The sequence below is a fragment of the Neomonachus schauinslandi genome, chromosome 1 (genome assembly GCF_002201575.2).
Source record: "Neomonachus schauinslandi chromosome 1, ASM220157v2, whole genome shotgun sequence".
NCBI classification, from domain to species: Eukaryota; Metazoa; Chordata; class Mammalia; order Carnivora; family Phocidae; genus Neomonachus; species Neomonachus schauinslandi.
Window position 1 is genome coordinate 159,362,814 of NC_058403.1, and position 21,385 is coordinate 159,384,198.

Sequence of the window (21,385 nt, forward strand, 5' to 3'; positions counted from 1 at the left end):
TGTCACTTGGAAATAGTTTGCTTCCTTCGGGTCTTGCTCTTATGATCCAGTAGGTGGGTCTGGAACAGTGCTCAGTGTAGAGCTAATCATTCCCCACTACTGAGGCAAGGCCTTCCAGAATGCTCCACCCACCACCCTGTGAATTGTGAGACTTTCAGTCTGGTTAGTGGGGGCAAGTACTATTCCCAGGCTTGTGTGACACCGGGTCACCCTGTCTCTAACCCTTGCAGATGGTTCCTCCCCTGGCCTCAAGCAGTGTCCTCCTGTGCATGAACTGATTGCTCTGCTGGGTCCTCGGGCTCCTCCGCAGATCCGGGCGACCCTCTCCTCTGCCGCTCTGCCCTGTGAGCCATGGCTGCCTCGGTTTCTGTGGACCCCAGGGAATTCTAGGCATGCAGCTCCCTGTCCCCGTGCCCCAGCCTGGAAACCCTCAAGGCAGCAAGCCAAGCAACCATCGAGCTGACTTCATTTGTTCCCCATTTTGCAGGGATCATTGTCCTCTGTGGCCTGAAATCCTGTGCTTTGATAATCACCACTTCATGTGTCCTGTTTTGTTGGTTTTAGGCAGGAGGGTAAATTGGTGGCTGTGGCTCCATCTTGGCCAGAAGTGGACACCCTCAATAATTCTGTACCCTCCTCACCTGAATTAAACTAGATTCTTCTCTCCTCCGTCACCTCTCCTTCTGCTAACTCAGACGGATGTGTGCTCTGGGTCGGACCCTTCACCGTGCCTTGAGGGAGGCCACATGGAGGTCAGAGAGCCTCGGACCTGGAGGGGGCCCAGAACCCTGGGAGATGGAGGGGAGGTTTGCCCTGCAGTGCCGCCCAGGTGCCCGGCAGCATGTACTCAGGAGACATCCGGGAGCCCGGAGGAAGCTCGCTGTGATGTCTAGGGAAGGCCTGTCATCCTCCCCACCTTGAGAGGAGAAGCCCCTCCCAAGGTCACATGGCACAAGAGGTCAGAGCAGGACTTGAACCCAGGCCTGGCAGACTTTGATCTTAATAGCTAACATTTGTTGGGTACTTTTTCAGTGCCGGGCACTGTTCTAAACACTTCCCACCCTCGGCTGTGCAGTCCCTGGCACAGCCCCATCAGGCAGGAATGCCTGGCGCAGTTTCTAACAGGCAATGCTGCTGAGGTTTCAGAATAGTGGGCTCTGGAATGGAGGTTTGAATTCCACTTCTAGCTTTTGAAGCATGTGTGATCTTGAACCCATTACTTAAACTCCTTGCCTCAGTGTCCTTACCTATACCCAGATGTTATAGGTCCAATTGTGTATCCCCCACCCACCCAAATTCATATGTTGGAGTCCTGATATCCAGGGCCTCAGAACATGACCTTATTTGGAGATAGTGTCTTTTAAAAGAGGTGATCAAGTGGAAATGAGGCTATTTGGATGGCTCTAATCCAGTATGACTGGTGTTCTTATAAAAAGGGGCATTTGGACCCAGAGAATATGGAGGGAAGACAATGTGGAGAGGCTCAGGGAGAAAGCAGCCCTCTATGAGCCAAGGAACAGACTCTCTCCTATAACCCTGAGTAGGAACCAACCCAGCCCATGCCTTGATGTTGCACCGCAAGCCTCCAGAACTGCTGGGAGGTCAGCTTCTGTTGCTTAACACCACGCCCTCCCCAAGTCCATGGGACTCTTCTACCAAGGCTGATATCAACACCCATCTCATTTTGTGAGAATTACATGAGAGTCTGTGTAAGGTGTTTGGGAAAGGGCCTGGCATACACTAATACTCAGGCATTGGTGAGGAAGCTGAGGCCCAGAGAGGTGAAGCAACTTTCCCAGGATCACACAGCTCATGGTGTCCAAACCTAAACCCTATGCTCTTGACGACTCAACCGGCCTGCCGGAACTGCCATCTAAGTTCTCTCCTAAGTGCACTTTGCCGGAGCTCCTGCCACGCCGTGCCTCCTTTGCCCGTAGTTGGTGCTTAACCACATTCATCGATCATCCTATCAGAGGTCAAAGGGGAAGAAAATGAAACAGCAGAGAAGAGGGCCAGGCTGGCAGAGAGAGGATCTAACTCAAGGAAGTAATTATATATTAAGTGAAAACGTCCACCGGCATGATCACTGACTTAGCCGCGCCGCGTCCCTGATGGATATGCGGCCCTGGCTGCCTTCCAGTGGCAAGAGCCGTGTCAGAGTGTCTGCTGCAAGTCACGTCTCTGCCACCGTCCAGGTGTAAGGTGGGCTTTTCCAGAGGCCGGATGATGCGCAGGAGGCCGGATGCCGTGGTGGATGTGAGAAGGCAGCCGACTTCGATGAAGCCACACGGGAGAGATGGGCAGAGATGTAAAACAAATGCCACTTTTCTCACTGTTTTAGGGGCTGCCAGGTGGGCTGCCAGGTGGGTTGGAGGCTGTGCAGGGCAGAAGAAGACATTCCTGATGGAGCAGCCCGGTGGGGGCTGCCAGGTGGGCTGCAGGTGGGGGCTGCCAGGTGGGCTGGAGGCTGTGCAGGGCAGAAGAAGACATTCCTGATGGAGCAGCCCAGCACCTGATTGAGTGCTAAATGACAGGTGCTGGGAGCCAAGCCTCAGTTTCCTTGTCTGTAGAATGGGTGTCACTGGGATGGGGGAGCCCCAGGACCTGGGGGTGTTCAAGAGCCTGTTGCTGAGTGGCAACACCCAGCCATGCCTTGTTGGAGGCCAGAGAGGGTCAGGGTGAGGCTGCAGAGAACATAGTCCTCTCTGCTCACCCACGATGGAGGAGGGGTGCGGGGCGGGGGGTGGCGTGTGGGGGTGTGTGAAGGGAGCAGTTAGGTGGGTATTGAAAAGATTTCCCCAGGCTCTGAATTTGAGAGCAAATGTTACCAGAATGCAAAGTACCCAAGATCATCACAACCCAGCTCCCCCCACCTCTCATCTCTGCCCTGGCGGGAGGGACCATAATGCAGACCAGAGAGGAAAGGCATGATCTCAGGGTATACAGCCAGAAAGTGGTAGGGCTATGCTGCCCGGGGCAGACGTCCAGGACATGGGGACCCTCAGCCTCCAGAGGCCCCGGGCACAGTTTGGGTCACCAGATTCAGCAAATAAAAATATAGGATGTTAGTTAAATTTGAATTTCAAATAAACAATGAATTGTTCTTAGTATAAGTATGCCCCGTGTTAATATTTGGTACCTACTTGCACTAAACTTTTTGTTGTTGCTTATCTGAAATCCAGAGCTAACTGGGCCTCTCGTGTGTCACCTGACAGCCCTAGGCATGAGGAGGGGCAGGAGATGGCTGGGTTTGGGGAAGGTGGAGCCCTCAAGTCAGACTGCCCGAGTTTGGGTCCTGACCCCACCACTAAACTAACCCCACAACCCCATTTGATTGCTGGAAACTAAGGCTGGGTTTTCTCCTGTCTTTATAGTACCAACCTCATGAGACTGGTGTGGGGAGTCCACGAGATCCTTCTAAAGCCCTTAGATTGCATCCTGGCACACAGTCCAGGCTCAATATATGCTCCCTCTTTGTATTATGGACTGAATTGGGGTGAGCAGAGGAGCTATAATCAATCACTAGCCATGCATGTAAGGCAGCCGGTCTCAAACATCGGGGTATCTGGACCCCTTAACGTTTAAAGAAGTGATGGCAGGCCCCGAGCTGTCCTGCGTGTGTGTGTTTTATCTATCAGTTGTTACAGTAATAGAAATTGAAGCTGAGAAAAAAATGTAAATATCTATGTGTTCATCTTCAATGATAATGAGCCCACTGTTTACATAAATAACACATTTTGAGTGAAAATAGCTCTATGCTGTAAAACCAATAAAATAAAACAGTGAGAAAAGTGGCATTTGTTTTACATTTCTGCCCATCTCTCCCGTGTGGCTTCATCGAAGTCGGCTGCCTTCTCACATCCACCACGGCATCCGGCCTCCTGCGCGTCATCCGGCCTCTGGAAAAGCCCACCTTACACCTATGAGTGCGTGAGGGTAAAAAAGGCAAGTATCTTAGTATTACCATAAAAATAGTTGTGACCTTCTGATCTCCTAATCCCGAGGGAGGTCCGCGGCTCACGGGTTGAGAATCCCTGTCTGAGGCCCATCTCAGGCAGGCCCCTAGCCACCCCGGAGCCGCCCGCACATCCCGGCCACGGGGACAGAACTTGGGCTGGCGTGAGACAGTGCTGGTGCAGTCTCGGCCACGATGTCCACTCCCAGAGCCACGAGGAGCCCACCTGTGGTTAGAGTGCACTTTACAGCGAGGTCGCTGAGGCTCAGCGGCTGGAAGGGCCCTCCTGGCCCAGGCCCTCCATGGTCAGAGGGGGCAGAGCTGAATGGAGCCCAGGAGTATCCTGGGTGCCCTCCAACCTGCACACCCCTGATTCCCGCCCTGCCCCTGCACCCAACACATGCGCAGGTGCGCACACACGCGTGCGCGCACACACACACACATACACACACACACACACACACACACACTGGGGGCCTGACGCCAAGCAGGTGCCAGGGACTATAGGTGAACAGTGAAGGTCAAGCCAACGTCCAGGTAACCCAGGCTGCTCAATCTGTGAGCGGCCTCTGGGTGTACATCTTATGAGTATGACCTGACACTCCTTGGCGTGGCCTGTGTGTGTCCCTCAGGGCCTGCCAGTGAGGTCTGTCTGGGGCTCCGGTCATGGCAGATGTGGGCCTGCACTTCCCCTTTGTGAGGGCTTGGTCCCTCCCTTTGCCCCGTGCAGGTCCCTTTGGCTCTCTGGCTCAGTGTCCATGTGCTACGTGGGTCCGTGTGCACACCCACAAGCCTGTGCCATGACGCTCTCTCTGGATCAGGGGTGGCTGGGCATCTTGGAGGCTAAGCTGAGAGATGGCGGCAAAGTTTTGCTGTTGCCTCCAGCACATTCTTCTGGGGCCAGGAGCTTCGTTGTGGCAACCAGTGGCCACCTTGTCGAAGAGCGGGTGTGTCTGTGATCACGTTAAGAGAGCTGGGTCTGTCTCTGCACTCCCAGCCGGCCCCTGAGCAGGCAGGCAGCACTCGGGACCCGCCAACTCTCGTCCCCCAGCTCCTTAGCTCTAGAAGCTCGCCCGAGCCCAAGCGGGAGCCTGGCGAATCTGGGAACAGGCTCCAGATCTTTAGTCATTCTGATTCAACAAAGATTTATTAACTCCAGCTATGTGCTGGGCACTGGAGACCCAGTGCACCAAAGATAGATGAAGTCCTACACTTATGAAACTTAATAAATGTATTAATACCCAAGCCTCACACTTCCTCAGCCCTGACGGTGTGCCAGGCACTGCGTTTTGCAGTTTGTGTGTGTTAGTTCAGTTAATCACCGCACTGATTCTATTACTGTCCAGGCACAGGTTAGGTTACTGGCTCTAAACTACACAGCAGAAAACAGCAGAGGCAGGTTGGAACACAGGGCATCTGGCCCCGTGCTCTTCACCGCTAATCTGCACAGCCTCTAATAAATGAGGAATACCATTTAATATAACGGTAAATGCCACAAAGAAACAAAAATAGTGGATATAAGGTGTTGGAAGCCAGGGTCGCTGGGATTATACTATTGAAGAGTTGGCATTGGAGTTGAGTCTTATTAACCAAAAATAGCCAGCCATGCAAAGGTCAGAGGGAACAGCCGATGCAAAGGCCCAGAGGCAGGACGGAACATGGCACGTTTGGAAGAACAGAAGGAAGGCCACGAGCTGGAGCCTCGTGAGGGAGGGGCTCTGTGCTGTCACAGATGAATTGCCAAATCTCAGCGGCTTCCACAACAAGATGTATATTTCTTGCTTGTCAGTGTTCCTGATCAGAAGGTGGCTCTCCTCAAAGTGGCCATTCAGGGACAATTCGGAGCCCTTCCTTCTATGGTTCTGCTGCCCATACTCTATGGCCCTTGGGTGGCTGTGTCAGGCTTGCGGAAGGGAAAGAGCCTGCGAAGTGTTGATGGGCTGGGAGTGGAGCACATCACCCCCACTTCGTGGTCCTGAGCCTAGCCCCCCGGCCACTCTCAACTGCAAGGGAGACTGAAACGTGCTCCAGCAATATGACCTGGAACAAGAGGACCCCAGCATGGTGCGAATGTAGCCAGACTCTGCCACCAAAGGCTGCTGGCTGTGCCGACAGAGAGCTGTTAGATTTGGGTGTATTTTGACGTAGACTAATGGGATTTGCTGATGGATGGGGGGTAGAGGAAGATAAGACCCAAGACTGAGTCCGGGACCAGACAGCTGACAGAGGTGGAGAAGGTGAGGCTCTGGGATAGGGGAGAATGGGAGGATTTGGGGTTCCCTTGGCCAGCTGCCGGGGCACCCGCTGCAGACCTATCCCTTCAGGGCCCTTGGGAAGGCCTAGATCCTGCCCTGTGGAGCCTTGGGCTAGGTTTAAACTGAAGTCCAGAGGATGTGGGAATGTGTGTGCACACACATGTATGCATGCATATGTATGTCTGAACAACAAATAGGACATTTATCCTTCCCAAACCCCCTGCAAACTATTTTGCTGTGGCTGGGTGTACCGTGTTGATGAGAGGCCTTTCCCAGGAGGCACAAGTCCTGCCCTTGGGTCTTCTTTCTGCTAGACTTACTGCGTGCCCTTGCATAAAGCCCTGCCCCTCTCTGGGCCTCAGTTTCTCCACCTCTAAAACGAGAGTTTTGGTCCAAATCAGAGGCTGTACACTGGTGGTCCAAAGGCCAAATTCAGCTTGCAGCCTGCACCATCCTCATGGTGTTTGTCAAAATACCAAAAAGGTGGGAGATTTTACTTAAGTTTTTGATTCAGTCTCTTAAGATTTGGGCCTTTTTCATGTCTGCTTTATTGAAAAGCCATTTTAGGAATAAACCAAAGAGGGAGAAATAACTTTGCCCAACACAGTGTCCAATATTTTTTACCATTGTGTTTGAAGAATCTCATCATTATGGAAAGAATAGTATTAGTTAATAATAGTAATATTTATCATTCATCCATTGCTCTGCAACTCAAAGTGCCATACAATCATCACTAGGAGGACCCCTTGACGTAAATATTATTATCCTACCTTTACAGATGGATAAATTGAGGCTCAGAGCTCAACTGAGCTGGGGACCTCAGCGAGGGAGCAGGCCCAGGGTCAGGAACTAAAAGTGTGCTAAGGGGCCAGGTGACAGGCTGGCAGGCAACCTGGCCATTCTTTTCGTAGGCCTTGCTGCCCTCATGCCAGACACACTCCTCATCTGGATAGTAAGGACGGACATGGGGGTAATTTCTGGTATCTGGGGAGGCTGGTCAGAACCTTCCCAATTCTTGGACACCATGAGGCCAGGAACAGAGGGACTGCAAGCTTGGAAATTCTCTTTGCTCATGGTAGACTCTGGTTTTCTAAGGCAGAGATAGACTGTAACATGGGATCTATAAGAAGTTTCTGTATATTTTCTCCTCCCTTACCTACCCACCTACCTACCTATCCACCCATCCACCCACCCACTCCCCCATCCAGATATCCACGCATCTACCTACCCACCCACCTACCCACTCCACCATCCATCCATCCATCCATCCATCCACTCACCCATCCGTCCAGCTATCCATCCATCCACTCATTCCTTCACATCCCTACCCATCCTGACACCCAAGTAAAGAAGAAATAAACGGTCCAACGGAAGAAATCAACCAACCATCCAGCCATTTTATTTGTCCATGCTGTGATCCAGGCCCAGTGCTGACATTGGGGAGTCCAACACAGCCTAGACACTGAGGGGCTCCCAGTGCGTGGGGCCATCAGGCTGTGGTCTCAGAGGTATCTGAGTTTCACCAGTGTCTGTGGGCACAGAGTTCAGAGGTGCCATCTCTTGGTGGCTCAACACAATCGCCAAAGGTCCCTGTAGTCTGCCTCACACCACACCTCACCCGCAAGCAGAGACACCTGGGGACCAGCAGATGCACAGGCACACACCCCCCTGAATCTCTCAGGCACATGGAGAGAGACACACACACAGCTGGGTATATGCAGGAGAACACACAATGTAGGCACATCAGCACCGCAGAGGTGCTCGAAGGTGCAAAGTCACGTGACTACCCCCAAGACTCCCAAAGGTCACGCGCACACACACAAACACACACACATGCACACAGAAATGCAAACGGACACATATTAGAACACCCACAGCCTCTTGGAGGAGAGCTTTGCAGGTCGGCAGGCACTGGATATAGGTGGACCCAGAGCAAAGAGGACTCATCCACAACTCTCTGCCGGTCTGCTCTAGGACCGCGACATCCAGGAAGCCCTGTTGAGCCCTGCTACTCATGGGATCCCTCACCCCAGTTTTTCTGCTCCGTAACTGAGGACTGTGCCTCACCTGTCAGGACCCACGGCAATGGGAGGGGCATCCTGGTGAGCAGCGGGCTCCCTGAGCTGGTTTTGCCATGTGGCGAACCATCAAGCCCTCTAATGGTCACCCAATGCCAAGGGCACGGGCCTGCCCGCCACATGGCTCATCACAGTGACCTTGCTCAAAAGGCGTAGGCTGGGGATCTGATTCCTTTCCCAGGTAATACCAATGACACCCCAACCCAGGCATCCAGGGGCCACTTCTGCCTGCTTGGCCAACAGAACTCGAGAACCCAGCTATGTGAGGGTCCCCATGGGAACCAGGCCTCGCTCCTCCTTACCCCAAAGCAAGTACCAGAATTAAGAAGAAGCACAGGCCATGGAATCATACAGGCAGACTCGATATAAATAAAATATTCATATAAAAATAGTCTCTTACAAAATATTCTCTCTTATCCAGTGGCTCACTTTCCAAAAGATGGAAACTGCTGGGAGTTTTATTATTATCTTTCCTCTCTCTCTGTATTCCAAACTGGATTCTTCTACTGGTGTAAGTTTGAGCTGGGGAGGACTAAAGGATGGGAATCATAATCTGGGAGACGACTCCAAATCCGGACCAGCTTAAATTTCTGGATAAGTAGCAGCAAACAGCAAAAAAATAGAAACGTGTGTGTATATATATCTATATATGTATAAAGGACGTCTGCTCTTAAACATCTAGTGCTGCAAGGGGGTGGGGCGGTACTTGCAAAATCAACTAGTAGAAGTATCTGCATAAAGGATAAATTATGTACAGTTCTACTTGACTCCTTGTCCTAGTGACAAAATTATCCCGCAAGGAAAGCAAGCAGTCCACTTTGATTGCAGAAAACGGATCCCGATGAGGTGGGAGGATTCTTTTTTAATTTAATAAATTAATATTATTTTTTATCAGAATAAATTGTTAAATATTGCTATGTTGAGGCCCCAGGGCCCAGAGCTCCTGGTGCAAAAGGCTCTGCTCCAGCCGAGGAGGGCCCCACCAGGCAGTGTGTGGGGTGGGGCGGAGCAGCAGTGGGTGTGGAAGAGAACAGTCCAGGGCTCTGGGGAGATCTTTCCACCGGGCGCCTGCAGAAAACCCAGGAGAGGTGTCCCCACAGCAGAAAAGACAAGCTCAGCATTCCCCCGCCGAGATCCCGGACAAGACCTGCCAGGGTGACTGCAGCCGGAAGCTGTCCGGTCCTCCCTGCAGTCTGACTTGCGGCTGGAGGCGCCCAGCCGCCGAGTCCCGGGCTCACTTGCACGTGTACACCTCGGTGCGCTCGCTGCAGGTGTTGCACTTGACATAACAGCACCAGTGGAACTTGCAGTTGCACTGCCACACGCGGGCGTACTGGTGGGTGTTGTAGCCGCGGCCACAGCACATGAGGTCGCAGCCGCTGGCCTGCGGGGCCGTCTTGTTGCAGGCGCGGCCCTGCGTGCCCACGCTGCCCGTCACCGGGTCCTCCTCGCAGTAGTTGGGTGACTTCTCGATGTACACCAGGTCTGTGTCCATGGGCTTGCGGTACGACAGCGGCTTCTTGATCTTCAGGAAGGTGGGCCGCTTGTTGCGGCTGGCGCGCACGGGCTCCACGTGGACAGCCTCGTTGTACTTGTCCTTGAGCACGTAGCCCAGCTCCCGGAACTGCGGCAGCGTGGTCCAGCATGTCTTGGTGGTGCACGAGCCGGACACACCGTGGCACTTACATTCCAGCTTCATGTTCTCCTCCAGGATCTGCAGGGGCGGGCAGGGAAGAGCACAGCGCACGTCACTGCACACTGCAAGCAGCGGTCCCGGGCGGCCCCCAGGCCGGCCCAGCCCCGCCCAGCCCCGCCCAGCCCCGCCCAGCCTACCCAGCTTGGGCTTTTGTGGTTCTTTGTGGTGGGGGGTCTCAGACCTGGATTCAAATCCCTCTCACCCCTGGCCTCTGTGCTGTGCTTCTACCTGGAGCTCACTTGCTCTCCCGGCCCCTCCCAACTCCTATCTGGTCCTTAGATTGGTGCTCAGGTCAGTTCAGGCCAGTCCAGGGCACACAGAGGGTTCTCTTTGACCTGCACAGCTTTATTTATTTTTTATTATTTTTTTAAAAGATTTTATTTATTTATTTAAGAGAGAGAGATGGAGAGCGAGAGCACGAGCTGGGGAGGGGCAGAGGAAGTGGGAGAAGCAGACTCCCCGCTGAGCAGGGAGCGCCATGCGGGACTCGATCCCAGGACCCCGGGATCATGACCTGAGCTGAAGGCAGACATTTAACCGACTGAGCCACCCAGGCGCCCCTGGCCTGCACAGGTTTAAAATCATTTTTGAAGCAACATTTAAAAACCAGCAGATAGACTTCGGGGGTTGGTTGGTTGGTTGGTTTCTGTGTTTTGGCAAACAGAAAGGTCATCTGGCAACTCTAGGGTGAGAGTCAAATCATTTACTAACTGGCACAGCTGAGGGCTGACCTACGGGGAGGGCAGCATGGCCGTCCTCTCCCCACAGCCTCTGCCAGCACGGTCACGTGGCAGCAACACCGGGAGCTGTCCCAGCAGCTGCCTCCTTCCCTGGCTGGCATCCCTCAATCTGCCACAGTCCCCACCACTCCATATTGCCTCCCTGACCTCAGAGGTCCTCTGCTTTGACCACTTATGACATCTGCCAGGCACGGTGAACACCCGAGGCTGAGAACCCTGGCTCTGATTTAGCCTTCCCTGGCAGCTTTCCCTGCCCTCCAGGCTACATGGTGTGCCTCTTCTTCTGAGTTCTCAATTCCCCTCAGGCTCCCATCGCCATAGCACTGAGATGCAGCACTATACAGGGAACGAGAAGCACAGATGCTGGACTCTGGGTTTAAATCCCAGATCTAACACCAACCTGCTGTGTGCCCTTGGGCAACCTCCTTGAGTCCTCTGTGCTACAGTTTCCCCCTATGCAAAACAGGGATGATAATTGTAACTAACTGTAATCATACAACGAAGCACTTGACAGCAACAGAAAAGAATGAACTAATACACACAAAAAGAACAGATCTCTAAGATGTAATGCTGAGTGAAAGAAGTTGGATGCCAGAAAGAACCAACTGTGTGATCCCACTGATAACGAAGTTCAAGGACAGGCAAAACTAATGGCTGGTACGTGGGCAGTTGGCCCATGAGCCATATTTTGCTGACCCCTGCCTTGGAATATCCCTGCAAGCAAAGAAAGCAACATTTACCAACCCCCCATGGTACTGGATATTTAGGTTGTTTTCAGGCTTTGGGGTTCGTTCTTTTTAAAATCTTTTCTCTCCCTGCCTTCTTTCTTCTTTCTTTGTTTAAACTATATTATAGAAGGAAGTATCTTTGGAACTAAAGCTTCTCTTCCTTTCTCATCATCTTCAGCCCGATTTTATCCCAACAGACATTTATGAAGCTCCTACTGTGTACCAGGCACTGGGATGGGGATGTACTAGTGAGCACAGTTTCTGGGTCACAGTGTATGAGCATTTTCATGGTCTTCATCTGGACTGGCAAATTAACTTTGCCTGTTATAGAGTGAAAAAAAGAGTGGATTAATGAGTAAATGACTGAACATTTATTAATCACCTGTACACGCACTGGGCCCATGTTTTCGTATGTGGCATTATTTAACTCTATGAGGTTAGCATGATTCCATTTTACAGGGGTAAAAACTGAGGCTCAGTTAAGTCCTGGAGCTGGTCTGTGGGGCATTCAAAGGCAAGGGTCTTACTGCTGAGGGTTGTGAATCAACTGCTTGGTGGCTCTGCTGACTTGCTTTGTGACCTTGGAATTGTCACACCCCCTTTCTGGGCCTCAGCCGCCTTCACTGAAACATGGAATGAAGTCAATTCCATCTTTTCTTGGCGAAAGCCAGGGTGCTGGAACAGAATCAGACATTCAAAAAATAGTCATTAGCTCTGCCTCTGGGCCTGGGCCGGTGCGGGTGCTGGGGACACAGAGGTGACAAGATAAGTTTCCTCTCTCCAAGGATGGGCTCCTGTTCAGGGTCCTCCCAGTCCTGTGAGCTCTGCTTCCAGGAGGAGGTGACCAGTGCTTGGGTCAGTGGACTCAACGGGTAGGGAGCACCACTCTGTTTCAACCACAGTATCTGGAATCAAATGAGCCAGCAATGCCACAAGCATCCAGAATGTTCTGGGACAGAGATTTCAGATGGCTGAATGCTCTGATTCCAGGACACCTAGTGTGACAGAGCACCTACTGTGCGCTGTCGTCCTCATACGACCTGCACACACGCGCAGCTGCTACTGGGATGAGCAGCCCCCTAGATAACACAGATGTCCCTTTTGGTTGTCAGTGAGGAGATAGTTCCCCAGCGTCCAGCCCGCCTCCCCGCTTGGGCCTGAGAAGCATGGGAAAAGAGCAAGCAAGAAAAGGCTCGGGGGTGTGGCGATGCGCTTTGGGGGCAGGGTTCGGCAGCAGGTTCCGGCTGACTGGGATTGCAGTGCAGTCAGAGGTTTCAACACACACATGCTGGGGGACACTCAGAATGGATTCGGACGATACTGAGGATGCGGGGCACCTAGAACCCTCAGCACGGCCGGTGGGTGTGCATACACTGCACGGTGTCTGATAAGACACGCTGACCTATGGCTCAGAAATTTCACTTCCAAGGCATATACCTGAGAGAATCAAATGCTTGTGTGCACAGGAACCAGGTTCAAGGACGTTCATAGCAGCAGCATTGAAGGACATATGGTGAGGGCCCAGTGTGGTCTCACGGTATCTTCACACTGGGCACTCTCCGTATGGCCAGCCATGGTGGGATGGATAAGCTGAGGGGTGTGCTCAGCGGGACACTACAGGACAGTGACGATGAACAGCTACGGCAAAGCACACCAACAGAGGTCAAGCTCAGAAATACAGTGGGGAGGGAAAAAAGCAATTGGAAAAGACGTTCACGGAATGAGTTCATCTATATCAGGTTCAAAAGTAGGCAAAAGTGGATTGTATTGTTCGGGGGCACCTACAGAGGCAGAAAGTATAATAAGAAGTCAAGAAATGAGGGTCACAAATATCAAGACGGTGGCTGTCTCCAGGGTGGGGCGCGAGGGGCTGTGGTTGACAGGGGTCACCTGGGGCACTTCTGGGGTGCTGGCAATGTCTGTTCCTTGATACGGATGCTTTATAATTCTTCTTTTATTTTTATTTTTAAAAGATTTTATTTATTTGCCAGAGAGAGACACAGCGAGAGAGGGAACAAGCAGGCGGAGTGGGAGAGGGAGAAGCAGGAGAGGGAGAAGCAAGCTTCCCGCTGAGCAGGGAGCCCGATGTGGGACTCGATCCCAGGACCCTGGGATCATGACCTGAGCCGAAGGCAGATGCTTAAGGACTGAGCCTCCCGGGCACCCTATAATTCTTCTTTGAAATCAATATAAATGTCCTGTGTGCTTTTTTGCACAGAAGCTATATGTTACAATTTATAAAAATGCAGTGGGTACAACAGCCGCTAAGCACATGAAAGGATGCTCAACATCATTAGGCATCAGGCAAATGCAAATCAAAATAGCCACTTCACACCCTCTAGGACGGCTGACAGAAGAAATACAGACATAGCAAGTGTTAGCAAGGGTGTGGAGAAATGGAAACCTTCACACACTACTGGTGGGAATGTGAAATGGAGCAGCCCTGCGGAAAACTATCTGGTAGTTCCTCAAAATGTGAAACACAGGGTTATCATATGGCCCAGTGCTACGACCTGAATGTTTGAGTCCCACCCCCCAAATTCATGTGTTGAAATCCTAACCCCCCTTTGCCCCCCCAGCCCCCCCAGCCCCCTCCCCCCGGGGAGACAGTAAGTGGGGCCTTTGGGAGATTCTTAAGTCATGAGGGTGGAGCTGTCGTGGATAGGATGAATGCCTTATAAAAGAGGCTCCAGAGAGACCCCCTAGCCCCTTCCACCATGTGAGGACACAGCAAGAAGGCACTGGCTTTGAACCAGAAAGAGGGCGTTCCCAGAAGGCGACCATGCTGGTGACTTATCTTGGACTTCCAGCCTCCAGAACTGTAAGACATAAATGTCTGTTGTTTATAAGTCACCCAGTCTGTGGTTCTTTGCCTCCTAAAAAGACTAAGACACCCAGCCAGCAATTCTGCTCCTAAGTATATACTCAGGAGAAATAAAAACATACGCCCATAAAAACTTGTAAACCAATGTGAACAGCAGCATTCTTCATAATCGCCAAAAAGTGGAAACAACCCAACTGTCCATCAACTGATGAATGGATAAACAAAATGTGGCACATCCACACAATGGAACATTATTCAGCCATAAAAAGGAATGAAGTGCTGACATACACTACAACATGGATGGATCTTGGGAGCATTATGCTCAGGGACAGAAGCCAGACACAGAAGACACAAATTGTACGACTGCATTTATATGCGATGTCCAGAATAGGCAAATCTATAGAGACAGAAGGTAGACTAGCGGTGTGGGAAGAGGCTGGGGGAGATGAGTGACACCTGAGGGTACACGTTCCTTTCTGAGGTAATGAAAATACTCGAAAATTATGATGGTTGAACATACCTGAGACTATGTTCGAGAGTGTGGAACTGTACGCTTTCCATAAGTGTACTGGGGATGATGTGTGAATTATACCTTAATAGAGTGGGTTTTCTAAAAAGTCTCTGGAGGGGCGCCTGGGTGGCTCAGATGGTTGAGCGTCTGCCTTCGGCTCAGGTCATGATCCCAGGGTCCTGGGATCGAGTCCCGCATCGGGCTCTCTGCTCCTTGGGAGCCTGCTTCTCCCTCTGCCTCTCTCTCTCTCTGTCTCTCATGAATAAATAAATTAAAATCTTAAAAAAAATAAATAAATAAAAAATAAAAAATAAAAAGTCTCTGGAAGGTTTTAGTGAAAAAAACCTTAGGTTGTATTTTTGAGGCTGTGACACCCACTGTTTTCGTGTGGCGGATGCTGGGCCAGGAGCCCTGGTGCCGGGGGTCAGGCTCCGGGGTCAGGCTGGGCACAGCTACCACTCACGCTGCACGCAGCCTCCCGCACATTGCCTCCCTCTTCCTGTGAGGCCACAGCTGGCCTGAGGCCATGGTAGTATTTGTGTGGGCCCCTAATCAGATGATGTCCAGCCTGTTAACCCTGCAAACTCTGCATTTTCCGAGCCTCAGTGATTGCATTATATCCGCGCTAAGCTGGGCATAATCACAGCTGCCCTGGCCAGAACTGGCCACCCAGACGGGCATCCGGGTGGGCACCCAGCCCTCTCCCCGAGGCAGGGGACAACAGCAGAGGAAACAAGTGTGGGACAAAGCCACATTCTTTGCACGCCCCGCTCCCACCCCCGGAGGCCAGGCTGACTACCAGCTTCTCAGCTGTCCAGAGGGACTTCAGGATAAGCTTCCTTTTACACTGGGAGAGTCTGGATTGTGATTCAATGACACGTGTAGTCCGAGGGTCTATGGGCTCTGAGATGACACAGCCCCATGCACTTTCCCAGTGCTTGGCACACAGCAGGTGCCCAGGAAATGCCCAAAGGTAAATTCACCAACAGGGTGCATTCAAACTATTCCACGACCAGCATGCAGCGAGCCTGAGCATCACCCCCTGAATGTTCAGGGTCTGCGAGACCCTGCCTGGCTGGCTGGAGGGGAAGTCCGGAGGATCCCGGGAGCAACGATGATGCGGGGACGGGCATTCAGAGGGCTTGGAGCAGCTGGGACGGATCCATGTCAGTATTTTATGGCCCTGGCGCCACTGCTGGGTCCCAGCTTACAGAGCAGCAACATACGACTACTTGGGGGCTGCCATTTTACCATCCTGTGATGCAGAGAGGCCTCGATGCAGTAGGAAAGTAAAGGGGAAAATAAATCTGTGAGGCCCAGGGTCAGGTGTCTCAGAGGGTCTCTGGAGAACACAGAGTTCTCCCGCCTCCCACCCCACCAGTGGCCAGGGGTCTGAACACAGCAAGGGGCCTCAGCTTAGCGGACTGGGGGGACTTTGGGGGAGACAAGAAGTGGCTGCTACAGGGTTCACATTTTACCTGATGAACGGAACGTGTTCCCTTCTCTTCTCCACCTGTGGCTGCTGGTCGGCTAGGAGGTGGGATTTTATCGTGAGTGGACAGGGAAGCCAGTGGAGGCCAGGAACACAAGTCAGGACTTATAAGGACCTCGTATTGGTTGTAACAAATGTGTCTCTCTGGTGCAGAGAGACTTCGTGTGTGGGGGGCGGGGGGTGTATGGGAGATCTCTGTCCCTTCTGCTTAGTTTTGCTGTGAACCTAAAACCGATCTGAAAAATAAAGTCTATTTTTAAGGAAATGATCTCAGAAGAGAAGTTGTATGCAGGGATGGTCTCCAGCGCTGAGACTGGGCTGTGTCTGCTGCTGACTGGCCGGGTACCCTCGCTGGCCCTCAGTTTCCCCATTTTGAACCCAAGGGTCTAAACTAGATGATTTCCAAAGCTGCTTCTGATGCTGTCTCTCTGTCTTCCAATTCTGTCTGTCTTGGCTTTGTATCCATCCTCCTCTTTAACTGATATGGTGTTTCCAGAGCCCTGTCTGATTTTCCTGACACTCCCTGAGAGATGGACGTTATCATTCCCATTTCACAGGTGAAGAAAGGGAGGCTCAGAGAAAGGGAAGGACATAAGCAAGATCAGAGTGTGCCTCCGTAGTCTCTCCAGACCACTCCCCATGCTTCTGCTTCCTGCTTCACGCCCCAAGGAGACTACACGGCCCCCGACCATTGCTGCTGGTGATTGGTTGGCTGGGCCTAGTGCATATCGGTCATGGGACCGATGGGATGCAGCTGTCATCTCCAGGTGGGCCTGACCAGTGGAAGCACTGGTGGGGATTAGAGGGCAGGAGGGAAGTCCCGAAAGGTATCCCTCATGCTCGCTCCCCCCTGGGCCCCTCATTCTCATCTCCCTAGAAAGACACTCCATACCTGTTAGGGGTCACTCCCTATTTCTCCCTTCCCCTCAGTCTCAGGCAGCCACTAACTAGCATTCTGTCTTTATGATTTGCCCATTCTAGACATTTCACATAAATGGCTTCATACACTAGGTGGCCTTTTGTGGGTCTAGCTTCCTTCATTCAGCAGAATGTTTTCAAGGTCCCTCCGTGTAGCATGGCGTAACATGTACCAATACGGCCTTCCTTTCCATGACTGAATAATACTCTGTCGTATGGATATGCCACAGGCTGTCCCCTGTTCATCAGTTGTTGGACAGCCGTCCCTTCCTAAACTCTCCTTAATTTCCTTGTCTGAGTGCGCCCAGTGTACTGGCCATGATCCCAGCAGCCGCATGCCGCTCCCCTGAGGTGAGCTGAGAACGAGCCCCTTCCTCTTGACTGCCATGCCCGTCCTTGTCCACCTCTTGGCTCTGGTCCCCTGTTCCTTACCCAGTTAATCTTTACTGCCATCTCAGAGGCTCAACCCAACAATTCCACCATTGGATATGTACCCTCTGGGGAGGCTCACGCATGTGCCAAATGACCAAGTGCCTCACGGAGGCGTTATCTGAAATATCAAAAGGCTGAGAGAATCAAAAGATCCGCCAGTGGGGACTGGTTATATAAATTCTGACACTTCTGTGAACTGGAATGTCCTGCAGCTGTTAAAGAGAACCGGGCAGTTCTGTACTTACTAAGGAAGGCTGATCTGCAAGAGACACAGTGAAGAGAACAAAGCAAGGTGCAGAAAAGTACGCAGAGCGTGAGCTCATTTGTGTGAGGAAGAAAAGATGTGCGCATGAGTGTTAGTAAGAGCACAGAATAATATCTCTGGAGAATACACGAGAAATTGGTAAGAGTAGCTACTTCCGGGGAGGGCACCCAGTGCCAGGGATCTGGGGAGACAGGAGCCTTACTTATGGGATTGCCTTTTGTGCCTTTTGAATATGCTATCATGTCAGAAAAAAGTCACCTCATCCATGAAGCCTTCCTTGATTGTCAGTGACTCCCTCATTGTCTTTATGGCTGTCCTGGGCTATTGATACCTGTCACCTTCGCCCTGTGAGACTGTCCATCTGTCAGCATCTCCCATCAGGCCAGCGGGTCTTTGTGGTGGACATGGAGATATACCATTCAGATGCCCCTTCAAGGGAAGTCTTGTATCAAAGCTACAGCTAGTGATGTACTAGTAAATTTCAGGGGGGGGGGGAAGCCCTTTTGTACCTTTTACAGTGTTTGCTAATTTCTTTGGGATAAATGTTCCTATCATGGCTGATTTTAAGCTACAAATGATTTAACAATTGGCTCACAAATCCCTGAATCTTTAACACTGGGTCTTGTGAGCCCATAGGAGCCAGCTCCAGCACGTCATGGGACCGGGAATGGAATCAGCATACACCCCCAGCTGTCAGATACTCCAGGGCCAGTCCCACCTGCAGAACTGCAGCCTTCCCAGGTGGGCGACAGCCAGGGGCTGAGAGAGGCAGGGGTAACAGGTCTGGCCAGCTGGATGGGCAGTACCTGCTCCAGAGTTCCTTCCAAGGCTTTGTCTGGCCACCATCGCAGCACCACCTCAGCCCAGTCCTGCTCCTCCCCTTTCCCTTTGCTGAGCCCTACTCAACAGCTTGGACCTACAACTCCATCTCAGCCTCTGCTTCTGGAGAACCCCACCTGTGACATTCCTCAGAGGCTGGGGCCAGGCCATTCACCTCCACCTCCCTAGCCTCTGGCAGAGAAAGCCTGGCGTGGAGAAGGTACTGACCAGTAGGAAGCAGAAAGAAGGACCTAGTGTGTGTCTATTCATGTTCATTCACTGACTCATTTTACACTGAACACCACCTGTGTGCTATTCGGTATCACCCCCACTGCAGGGGCCCTGGGAGGACCGTGATGCAGGGAGATGCTATCCCTGCCTTCTCTGGGCCTACAGATCCAAGCCAGAAGCAGCCATAATAACCCTCCTGAATCTATAAATTTGGTGCATTCTATGAAGGAGTGGAACAGAATGCAGAGAAAACTTTTGACCCAAGAGTAGCTGCTCTTGTGTGCAGCTTCAGGAAGCTTCCCCCAAGAAGGCAAAGGCTGAGCTGGCAGCCAAATAACAGGAAGGATCAAATAGAATCAGCCAAACTTAGCAGGATGGGAAAAGGGCATTTCAGACCAGGAAACAGCACATGCCAAGGCCCAGAGGTAGGAGGGATGTGGCCTGCCCACGAGAGAAATGGGAAGGGGCAGGGGGGCTGGCCTCAGGGCAGGGAGGAGCCTGGATCACCCGCAAGCTAAGGAGTGCCACTGAGGGCCTTTCAGGCAGGGGAGTGGCGAGGTCCGAATGACACTTTTCGAGATCATTCCAGACAGAACAGAAATTAGGTTAGAGAAGGTCGGAGTGGCAGGGTGGAGATGTGGAAAGAAACCGTCCCCATCACCCAAGCCAGAGACGACAGTGGCTCTGACATAGATGGTGGCAGGAGAGGACAGGAGGGGAAAATCAGCAATGCTTGGTGAATGATCCATGGGGAGTTTGTCGGGGGCCCAGGGCAGCTCACAGGCCTCTCATGGATAAGGAGACTACGTACTGAAACAAGGAACCCAAAGAAGGACCAGGCTAGAGGAAGAGCATGCATTGAGGGCATGATGGGGAAATTTCTGGCACAGTGAATACCCCGGAAGAAGGACATCTGGGGAGTCTTTTGGTGCCACTGAAATCTGGCCCTAGTCAGCATGGGTGCCCACAGGAGATAATGTGACTAGAGCCCCAGGCAGGATTCAGTCACTTCACAGACTAAAACATGTGGTTGAAACCAGCCAGAAGTGAGGTAAACACCTATAACCTTTGGATTTAAAAAAAAAAAAAAAGATTACAAAAGCACAGGATAGGAGAGTCTGAGAAAGACTGAAAGCTTTACATGACCACACTAATAAGCTGCTAAAAAACCTGAGGTCATATTAACTGAGGTCTGGGACCCACAGTAAGGGAGGAGATTGCTATGCGATTTTCAGAATTGAACTACACCCCAGCAGATGGACAGAGACAGATAGAGTATGTATAGGGGAAAGGGCTGGAGACCCCATACCTAAGGAGCTGGAGCTGCTCAGCCTAGAGAAGGAAGTTTCTGGGTGTCCTTGGTCACTGCCCCATCTGCTCTGCAGGTCTGTCCTGGGGCAGGGTGAGTGGGAGGGACTATGTGTCCATCCAGAGGGCAGAATGGGGACTTCAGTTGGAGAGGAGTCACAGGATAGCAGATCCCCGCTCAGTGAGAGGCCAGCCCTCCCCACCACGCGACCAGACCTGGCTGGGGGGCTCTGGGGAGGTGATGAGCTCCCTGTCCTGGAGAATGTGGCAGCAGCAGCTGGGGTCTGTGGTGGGGATTCCTGCACAGGGTAGGGCAGGGCTACTCTCAGTCTGCTTCTCTGCCCCCCAACCCAGCCCCAAACCTGTCTGGAGAGCAGGAAGGATTTTCCGCACCGCTGGAGGGAGAAAAATCAATCTCTTTCTGACATGTCCCCCAGGAAGTGCCAATAATGTACCAGGCGCTGCCCAGAGCCCAGAATTACCCAGGGCAGGATTCCTGGGCCTGGGAGGGGCCTTGGGAGAAACTTGGCTCCAGAAAATTCCTTGATTCGTAACACCAAATAGATGCTATTGAAGTTGGCCTCCTGGGCCATGGCAGACTCTTGGGGCTGCCCAGAGGATCTGGGGGGTGAACTTCTGGGAGGCGGAAGGGGTTCTGAGCGAGGTCAGGCAGCGACCTCGGCTCCCACCCAGTCCATGCCGCATGGCACTCCTGTGACTGGGAGCCTCCGATACCCTCCGAAGCGTTCTGAGGGACGTCTAATTTTTAAAAACCAAAAGCTGTTTCTCAGCATTGAATTCCACTTCTTCCTCTCACAGACCCTCCCACATTGAGGCCACTGGGAAGAACATGAAGCCCCCACACAGTCCAGGAGGATAGCCCACCCCACGGCGGTCCATGCCTCCTGCCACACCCTCCTCCAGGTGTGCAGCTCCATTCCTCCCTCCATGGTCTAACCCCCCCAACGCTTCAAGGGCAGCCAAAAATGGCCCTCTTCTCAGAGCATCCCACCCTGCGCACTGAACACCGGCAGGACTCGGCCAGCACGGATTTCTCCTGCTCCCAGTGCCCTTCTCCAGTGCCCTGCTTGTTGCATGGCAAGGCTGGTGTGGCCTTCGGAGCTCTGCAAACA

At 52.3% G+C, this 21,385-nt stretch overlaps 1 protein-coding gene across 1 annotated transcript in view; it reads right to left on the reverse strand.

Annotated features, from left to right (window-relative positions):
* Positions 1-9,522: 9,522 nt before the first annotated feature.
* Positions 9,523-21,385, reverse strand: part of WNT7A (Wnt family member 7A) — a 62,720-nt gene continuing 50,857 nt past the window's right edge. The window contains exon 4 of the mRNA XM_021695096.1: positions 9,523-10,002. Coding sequence (XP_021550771.1) covers positions 9,523-10,002 — 480 coding nt within the window. The remainder of the gene's footprint in view (positions 10,003-21,385) is intronic.